Source organism: Blennius ocellaris, assembly GCF_963422515.1.
Source record: "Blennius ocellaris genome assembly, contig: SCAFFOLD_73, whole genome shotgun sequence".
Classification (NCBI taxonomy): Eukaryota; Metazoa; Chordata; class Actinopteri; order Blenniiformes; family Blenniidae; genus Blennius; species Blennius ocellaris.
The window spans coordinates 60,001-70,000 of NW_027661940.1; the positions used below are offsets into that span (position 1 = coordinate 60,001).

General features: G+C 50.6%; 1 protein-coding gene across 1 annotated transcript in view; it reads right to left on the minus strand.

Moving 5' to 3' along the window:
* The window catches only part of c5 (complement component 5), a gene marked incomplete at its 5' end in the record, with an annotated part of 26,197 nt that overhangs the window by 10,145 nt on the left and 6,052 nt on the right, over positions 1 to 10,000 (minus strand). Inside the window, 17 exon segments of the mRNA XM_080522029.1 lie at positions 1 to 105; positions 194 to 283; positions 372 to 432; positions 948 to 1,181; positions 1,763 to 1,902; positions 2,332 to 2,414; positions 5,384 to 5,468; positions 5,718 to 5,906; positions 6,330 to 6,395; positions 6,620 to 6,746; positions 7,209 to 7,358; positions 7,547 to 7,759; positions 7,825 to 8,028; positions 8,119 to 8,307; positions 9,401 to 9,516; positions 9,589 to 9,721; positions 9,955 to 10,000. The exon segment at positions 1 to 105 is cut by the window's left edge and continues 111 nt beyond it; the exon segment at positions 9,955 to 10,000 is cut by the window's right edge and continues 63 nt beyond it. Coding sequence (XP_080378155.1) covers positions 1 to 105; positions 194 to 283; positions 372 to 432; positions 948 to 1,181; positions 1,763 to 1,902; positions 2,332 to 2,414; positions 5,384 to 5,468; positions 5,718 to 5,906; positions 6,330 to 6,395; positions 6,620 to 6,746; positions 7,209 to 7,358; positions 7,547 to 7,759; positions 7,825 to 8,028; positions 8,119 to 8,307; positions 9,401 to 9,516; positions 9,589 to 9,721; positions 9,955 to 10,000 — 2,231 coding nt within the window.

Genomic DNA, 10,000 nt, shown 5'->3' on the forward strand with positions numbered 1-10,000 from the left:
GGAGCCCCCCCACCTCGGCCTCGGCAGACCCCGTTGGCAGGTTGACCAGCTGCTGGAGACCCTCAGGACTGTGGACGAGGTGTAGGACGTCTCCAATGAGCTCACCTGGAGACACAGTGCACCTGTGTGAAGCCCTGCCCCCTGTGACCTGCCCCCCCTCCAGCCCCCCCCCCCCCCACCCCCCCCCCCCCACCTCTGATGGTCAGTGTCTGGTCCACCACCGTGTTGGGAACCATGTCGGCCGGCAGCCGGTTCTTGAGCCGCAGCGTCCTGGTCTCTGTCCCTGAGACAAATCACCAGGAGGTCTGTGGTGGTCCTGGTGGTCTCTGGGTCCAGGACCACCAGGACCATCTACAGTACAGACCACCTACCATACAGACCCTGAGGGTCCAGGGTTCCTCCAGAGAGAACCTCCTGCCTCACGCCCTCCGGCTGGAACAGCAGTTGACAGATGTTCCAGCAGGGGGCAGCAGTGAGGCGCCTCACTGCTGCCCCCTGCTGGAACTACATGGCGTTGCCTGCCTGTGGCGCCCAGCAAGTTAGCAGCTTGTTAGCAGCCAGCTAGCAGGCAGTTAGCAGCAAGTTAGCAGCCAGTTAGCAGGCAGTTGGCAGCAAGTTAGCAGCTTGTTATCAGCCAGTAAGCAGCAAGTTAGCAGCTTGTTAGCAGCCAGCTAGCAGTCAGTTAGCAGCAAGTTAGCAGCTTGTTAGCAGCCAGTTAGCAGCTTGTTAGCAGCCAGTTAGCAGGCAGTTAGCAGCAAGTTAGCAGCTTGTTAGCAGCCAGTTAGCAGCTTGTTAGCAGCCAGTTAGCAGCAAGTTAGCAGCTTGTTAGCAGCCAGTTAGCAGCTTGTTAGCAGCCAGTTAGCAGCTCATTAGCAACTCGTTAGCAGCCACTGTTGCATATGGGAGCTAGCATAGCATTGAGAGCTAGCTAGGCCTGGTTGTTGTACCACGACTCGGAGCTTCTGGTCCAGGACGTCCCGGACCCCGTCCCGGGTCTTCAGGGTGAAGCTCAGGCTCTGCTCTCCAGGCTCCAGGCCCATCAGGGTGAAGGTAACCGTGGCAACGCCCCCTGCAGGCAGGTGGCTCCAGGTGCAGGCCGTGGAGTGAAGCCCCGCCCCCCCGGCGGCCGGTTGGGACTGCAGCAGGCAGACCGCCGGACCCGCCGCCAGCGTCACACAGAACTGGAACCAGAACAAGCCGCCGTGTTGGTAGTCCTGCAGAGTCCAGGTCAGGGTCCACGTCAGGGCCCAGGTCAGGGTCCAGGTCAGGGTCCAGGTCAGGGTCCAGGTCAGGGCCCAGGTCAGGGTCCAGGTCAGGGTCCAGGTCAGGGATGGTTGTACAGGATACCTCTGAGCTCCACCTGCTCCCCTCAAACCACCTTGGGGACATCTTGTACACCGTAGGACACCTTGGGGACACCCTGAGGACATCCTGGGACAGAACACCTTGGGGACACCCTGAGGACATCCTGGGACACCCTAGAGCACCTTGGGGACACCCTGAGGACATCCTGGGACATCCTGGGACACCCTAGAACACCTTGGGGACACCCTGGAGGACATCCTGGGACACCCTAGAACACCTTGGGGACACCCTGGAGGACACCCTGGGACATCCTGGGACACCCTAGAACACCTTGGGGACACCCTGAGGACATCCTGGGACACCCTAGAACACCTTGGGGACACCCTGAGGACATCCTGGGACATCCTGGGACACCCTAGAACACCTTGGGGACACCCTGGAGGACACCCTGGGTTACCGTGACGCTGTGGTCCTGCTGGTTGTACACGGAGCCCCTCAGCTCCACCTGCTCCCCCCGAACCACCTGGTAGGGCAGCGGGACGTCAACGCTGAGCGGCAGGCTGACGGAGACCAGGGACGGCTGGGACACACACACACCTGGACAGACACACACACACACACACACACACACACACACACACACACACACACACACACACACACACACACACACACACACACACACACACACACACACACACACACACACACACACACACAGATGAGGACAGCAGCTTCACTAAGGAACTTCAGAGGAGAAATGAGAAAACGTGGACAGACGAGCTGAAACCATGATGTCATCACCACCATAGCCCCGCCTCCCTCTGTGATGTCACAGAACAACAACGCCAGTCTGTCTTCTTCTATGGTTTTGGTGTGTTTGAAGTCACAGCGCCCCTGAAGGCAGTGCAGATGTACTACATCCTGTTGAGTTGTGCTCACTGTGTGTGTGTGTGTGTGTGTGTGTGTGTGTGTGTGTGTGTGTGTGTGTGTGTGTGTGTGTGTGTGTGTGTGTGTGTGTGTTACCGTTGTTGAACACTCCAACTGCTCGGACCTCCCAGGTAGTGAGTGAGTCTGGCAGAGACCTGGTGATGGTGGTCAACCCGGACCTGCACACACAGAGACACACACCTGCAGATACAGAGACACAGAGACACAGAGACACAGAGACACAGAGACACAGAGACACACACCTGCAGATACAGAGACACAGAGACACAGAGACACACACCTGCAGATACAGAGACACAGAGACACAGAGACACAGAGACACAGAGACACAGAGACACACCTGCACACACAGACCCGCACACACAGAGACACACACCTGCAGACACAGAGACACAGAGACACAGAGACACACCTGCACACACAGACCTGCACACACAGACCCGCACACACAGAGACACACACAGAGACACACACAGAGACACACACAGAGACACACACCTGCAGATACAGAGACACAGAGACACAGAGACACAGAGACACAGAGACAGCTCCAAGAGGGGCGAGATTTAGGACACTTTTACACGACCCGGGTTTATGTGGTAATACCAGGGTAAATACTAGGTATGTGGTAATACCAGGGTAAATACTAGGGATGTGGTAATACCAGGGTAAATACTAGGTATGTGGTAATACCAGGGTAAATACTAGGGATGTGGTAATACCAGGGTAAATACTAGGTATGTGGTAATACCAGGGTAAATACTAGGTATGTGGTAATACCAGGGTAAATACTAGGGATGTGGTAATACCAGGGTAAATACTAGGGATGTGGTAATACCAGGGTAAATACTAGGGATGTGGTAATACCAGGGTAAATACTAGGGATGTGGTAATACCAGGGTAAATACTAGGTATGTGGTAATACCAGGGTAAATACTAGGTATGTGGTAATACCAGGGTAAATACTAGGGATGTGGTAATACCAGGGTAAATACTAGGGATGTGGTAATACCAGGGAAAATACTAGGTATGTGGTAATACCAGGGTAAATACTAGGTATGTGGTAATACCAGGGTAAATACTAGGGATGTGGTAATACCAGGGTAAATACTAGGGATGTGGTAATACCAGGGTAAATACTAGGGATGTGGTAATACCAGGGTAAATACTAGGGATGTGGTAATACCAGGGTAAATACTAGGGATGTGGTAATACCAGGGTAAATACTAGGGATGTGGTAATACCAGGGTAAATACTAGGTATGTGGTAATACCAGGGTAAATACTAGGTATGTGGTAATACCAGGGTAAATACTAGGTATGTGGTAATACCAGGGTAAATACTAGGGATGTGGTAATACCAGGGTAAATACTAGGGATGTGGTAATACCAGGGTAAATACTAGGTATGTGGTAATACCAGGGTAAATACTAGGTATGTGGTAATACCAGGGAAAATACTAGGTATGTGGTAATACCAGGGTAAATACTAGGTATGTGGTAATACCAGGGTAAATACTAGGTATGTGGTAATACCAGGGTAAATACTAGGGATGTGGTAATACCAGGGTAAATACTAGGGATGTGGTAATACCAGGGTAAATACTAGGGATGTGGTAATACCAGGGAAAATACTAGGTATGTGGTAATACCAGGGTAAATACTAGGGATGTGGTAATACCAGGGTAAATACTAGGTATGTGGTAATACCAGGGTAAATACTAGGGATGTGGTAATACCAGGGTAAATACTAGGGATGTGGTAATACCAGGGAAAATACTAGGTATGTGGTAATACCAGGGTAAATACTAGGTATGTGGTAATACCAGGGTAAATACTAGGGATGTGGTAATACCAGGGTAAATACTAGGGATGTGGTAATACCAGGGTAAATACTAGGTATGTGGTAATACCAGGGTAAATACTAGGTATGTGGTAATACCAGGGTAAATACTAGGGATGTGGTAATACCAGGGTAAATACTAGGTATGTGGTAATACCAGGGTAAATACTAGGGATGTGGTAATACCAGGGTAAATACTAGGGATGTGGTAATACCAGGGTAAATACTAGGGATGTGGTAATACCAGGGAAAATACTAGGTATGTGGTAATACCAGGGTAAATACTAGGGATGTGGTAATACCAGGGTAAATACTAGGGATGTGGTAATACCAGGGTAAATACTAGGTATGTGGTAATACCAGGGTAAATACTAGGTATGTGGTAATACCAGGGTAAATACTAGGGATGTGGTAATACCAGGGTAAATACTAGGTATGTGGTAATACCAGGGTAAATACTAGGGATGTGGTAATACCAGGGTAAATACTAGGTATGTGGTAATACCAGGGTAAATACTAGGGATGTGGTAATACCAGGGTAAATACTAGGTATGTGGTAATACCAGGGTAAATACTAGGGATGTGGTAATACCAGGGAAAATACTAGGTATGTGGTAATACCAGGGTAAATACTAGGTATGTGGTAATACCAGGGAAAATACTAGGTATGTGGTAATACCAGGGTAAATACTAGGGATGTGGTAATACCAGGGAAAATACTAGGTATGTGGTAATACCAGGGTAAATACTAGGTATGTGGTAATACCAGGGTAAATACTAGGTATGTGGTAATACCAGGGTAAATACTAGGTATGTGGTAATACCAGGGTAAATACTAGGGATGTGGTAATACCAGGGTAAATACTAGGTATGTGGTAATACCAGGGTAAATACTAGGGATGTGGTAATACCAGGGAAAATACTAGGTATGTGGTAATACCAGGGTAAATACTAGGGATGTGGTAATACCAGGGAAAATACTAGGTATGTGGTAATACCAGGGTAAATACTAGGTATGTGGTAATACCAGGGTAAATACTAGGGATGTGGTAATACCAGGGTAAATACTAGGTATGTGGTAATACCAGGGTAAATACTAGGGATGTGGTAATACCAGGGTAAATACTAGGTATGTGGTAATACCAGGGTAAATACTAGGGATGTGGTAATACCAGGGAAAATACTAGGTATGTGGTAATACCAGGGAAAATACTAGGTATGTGGTAATACCAGGGTAAATACTAGGTATGTGGTAATACCAGGGTAAATACTAGGTAAATACTCACCTGACAGGCTGAACCTCCCACATCCAACTCTCTGGAAAGTAACTGCGAACAAGAGATGGAGCCACGTCGAAGTCTACTCCCATTTCTACACACACACACACACACACACACACACACACACACACACACACACACACACACACACACACACACACACACACACACACACACACACACACACACACACACACACACACACGTTACTGATAACGTCCCAAAAATAACAAACCCCCCCCCAAAATGTGTGTGTGTGTGTGTGTGTGTGTGTGTGTGTGTGTGTGTGTGTGTGTGTGTGTGTGTGTGTGTGTGTGTGTGTGTGTGTGTGTGTTCGCACCTTGACGTCCCAGTACCAGCTGGTGTTGGTCGAGGTTCCGCTGGATGAACTCACAACACTCCCTGAAGGCCTGTCTGCAGGGCCGGTGCCCCCTGATGGCCTGGAGGGAGAACTGCAGGCAGGTGACGCTCTTCGGGACGTACCTCATCCCCCGTTCACAACACAACTTCACCGAGCCGTACGACAACGCTGGAGGACACACAACACAACACAACACAACACTACACAACTTCACCGAGCCGTACGACAACGCTGGAGGACACACAACACAACACAACACAACACTACACAACTTCACCGAGCCGTACGACAACGCTGGAGGACACACAACACAACACAACACAACACTACACAACTTCACCGAGCCGTACGACAATGCTGGAGGACACACAACACAACACAACACAACACAACACTACACAACTTCACCGAGCCGTACGACAACGCTGGAGGACACACAACACAACACAACACAACACTACACAACGTCACCGAGCCGTACGACAACGCTGGAGGACACACAACACAACACAACACAACACTACACAACACAACACAACACAACACATTGTTCACAACACAACACAAAACCCAATGTGTGTGTAAGTTGACCTTTTTTGGTCTTGGCCTCCTCAGTCAGAGCTCTTTTTGGACGCACTTCTGCTGTACACACTGCACCTACACACACACACACACACACACACACACACACACACACACACACACACACACACACACACACACACACACACACACACACACACACACACGCAATGTTTAGTCCAACTGTGTGTGTGTGTGTGTGTGTGTGTGTGTGTGTGTGTGTGTGTGTGTGTGTGTGTGTGTGTGTGTGTGTGTGTGTGTGTGTGTGTGTGTGTGTGTGTGTGTGTGTGTGATCGTACTGCCAGCCTGCGGTTGTGTGTTTGCGTTGGTGATGAAAGTGAGTCCGGCTCTCCTGAAGACGTCTGAACTGTCTCTGCCTCCTCCTCCCCCACAGCCCTGGTCGCTGAGCTCCAGGAGGCGCAGCACCTGGGAGACACAACAACAACAACAACAACCACAAAGACAACAACAACAACAACAACCACAAAGACAACCACAACCACCACAAAGACAACAACAACCACAACCACAAATACAACAACAACAACAACAACAACAACAACAACAAAGACAACAACCACCACAAAGACAACAACCACCACAAATACAACAACAACCGCCACAAATACAACAACAACCACCACAAAGACAATGACAATAACAACAAAGACAACAACAATCACAACCACAAAGACAACAACAACAACAACAACAACAACCACAAAGACAACAACCACCACAAATACAACAACAACCGCCACAAATACAACAACAACCGCCACAAAGACAACGACAATAACAACAAAGACAACAACAAACTATGTGCCACTGTGTTGTTGAGTCAATGAAAGATTTTGACAGGTAAACTGGGGTGTTTGAGGTCGTTACCATGGTGACAGGGTCCCTATGATTGGGCTTCAGCGTGAGGAGGGCGGAGTCTACAGCTGACAAAGCAAGGAGGCCGTCCTGATTGGTCCTGACATTCAGCTGGAGGTCTTCTTTGGGTTTGTAACTACGACTGTTGATGGACACGTCAGTCTGTCACACACACACACACACACACACACACACACACACACACACACACACACACACACACACACACACACACACACACACACACACACACACACACACACACACACACACACACACACACACACACACACACACACAGTATTGTTGTTGTTTGTTCCAGTCATGGCGTTGTTGTTGCATGGCAGCACCTTCAGCCCGTTGACACAGTGATCTTTGACGTCCAGCCACACGGAGTCGGCGACCAGCTCGTTGGCGCCCTCTCCATGCAGGATGTAGTACACCAGGAGGCGGACGGACGGCACCATGGCCGCCGTCACCCGGAAGTTCAGGTTGTGCTTGTGGTCGGCGTGCGAGACGACCTTGTGGCTGCCGAAGTCCACCACTTTCCCATTGGAGAGCACCTGCAACGCCAAACGTCAGTCGCCATGGAAACGGAAGCAGTGATGTCACCGTGGCGTCTCCTCACCAGGAAGCTGAGCGACGGGATGTGCAGGGAGGAGGGCGTGGCCGAGTACACCTTGATGTTAGCGAAGTGTCCCACCTGCAGCCCGCCGCCTGACAGTGGCGTGTCGATGTACAGGTAGCGCCGGTTTGGAGAGTGATAGGCCGCCGCCTCCAGGTGCAGGCTAGCCTGACTCTCCGCAGGGAGGGCGGGGTCTGCCGTTTCAAACTGTCAACAACCAGCAAGACAACTAATGAATGATGTCTGAACTTTAGCTCCTCCCCCAGGAGAGTCTGAACTTTAGCTCCCCCCCCTTACCTTGAGCACCGCCTTGACTCCATCAGCTGGCGGGTTGCAGATGAAGGCAGCGAGGCCGTTTGATTGGCTGCTGGAGCTGTCAGGACAGGCCATGTCCTCAGAGTCCCGCCCCTGTCGGACCAGCTGTCTCTGTACCAGACGAACCTGAACCTGGTTCATTGGTTTGTCCAGGTGATCCTTGACCAGCACCTGCACTCAGGTAAACAACAAAAGTAAACAACAGGTAAACAATCGCAATACCAGTCCCAACACCAATACTGTTACCAGGGTCAGGTATCGGTTCTGATGCTGCAGAGTACTTGTACTTGTACTTGTAGTCTTTATACAAGCCGGCGAGTATCACATGATGTCATGCAACGACTTCAGTTTGACCTTCTGGGTTAAGGTTTCTCTACATGTAGCAGCTAACAGGTAGCATGTAGCAGCTAACAGGTAGCATGAAGTAGCTAACAGGTAGCATGAAGTAGCTAACAGGTAGCAGCTAACTGGTAACAGGTAGCAGCTAACAGGTAGCATGAAGTAGCTAACAGGTAGCATGAAGTAGCTAACAGGTAGCAGCTAACTGGTAACAGGTAGCAGCTAACAGGTAGCAGCTAACAGGTAACAGGTAGCAGCTAACTGGTAACATGTAGTAGGTAAGCAGGTAGCAGCTAACAGGTAACAGGTAGCAGCTAACTGGTAACATGTAGTAGGTAAACAGGTAGCAGCTAACTGGTAACATGTAGTAGGTAACAGGTAGCAGTTAACAGGTAACATGTAGTAGGTAACAGGTAACAGCTAACAAGTAGCAGGTAACAGGTAGCAGCTAACAGGTAGCAGGTAACAGGTAGCAGCTAACAGGTAGCAGGCAACAGGTAGCAGGTAACAGGTAGCAGCTAACAGGTAACAGGTAGTAGCTAACTGGTAACATGTAGTAGGTAACAGGTAGCAGCTAACAGGTAGCAGGTAACAGGTAGCAGGCAACAGGTAGCAGCTAACAGGTAACAGGTAGCAGGTAACAGCTACCAGGTAACAGGTAGCTGGTAACAGGCAATAGGTAGCAGGTAACATGTAGCAGCTAACAGGTAACCGCTAACAGGTAACAGGTAGCAGCTAACTGGTAACATGTAGTAGGTAACAGGTAGCAGCTAACAGGTAACAGGTAGCAGGTAACAGATACCAGGTAACAGGTAGCAGCTAACAGGTAACAGGTAGCAGCTAACAGGTAGCAGCTAACAGGCAACAGGTAACAGGTAGCAGGTAACAGGTAGCATCTAACAGTTTACAGGTGGGCTGGACTCACCTGGATGTGGTAGGGGAGGCCTGGCTTGATGAAAGGGGGCGTGGACACCAGACTCAGGCTGTACGGAGACTTCAGGAACTTGACGGTGGCAAACTCAGCTTCCTGTGTGATGCCACCTGACAGAGAACACAGTTGGTCACAATGTGGGCGGAGCCTCAGTTTGGGGGGGCCTCAGGTGTGCCGCTCACCTGTGTTCTCCTCCAGCAGGACGGCGATATACAGGTAGCTCCCCGCCAGGCTGCTCACGTCTCGCGCTTCCAACGCTCTGGAGAACACCTTCTGCACGTTCACCGTCACGTCCACATGACCGGAGGAGGACAGCTGCAGGAGACAAGGGGGTGTCAGGGGGGGCTGCAGGAGACAAGGGGGTGTCAGGGGGGGCGGGGCTGCAGGAGACAAGGGGGTGTCAGGGGGGGCTGCAGGAGACAAGGGGGTGTCAGGGGGGGCGGGGCTGCAGGAGACAAGGGGGTGTCAGGGGGGGCTGCAGGAGACAAGGGGGTGTCAGGGGGGGCGGGGCTGCAGGAGACAAGGGGGTGTCAGGGGGCGGGGCTTACCCTCTGTCTGCTGATGGAGTTGGGGATGATGACTGGAGGATTGGTT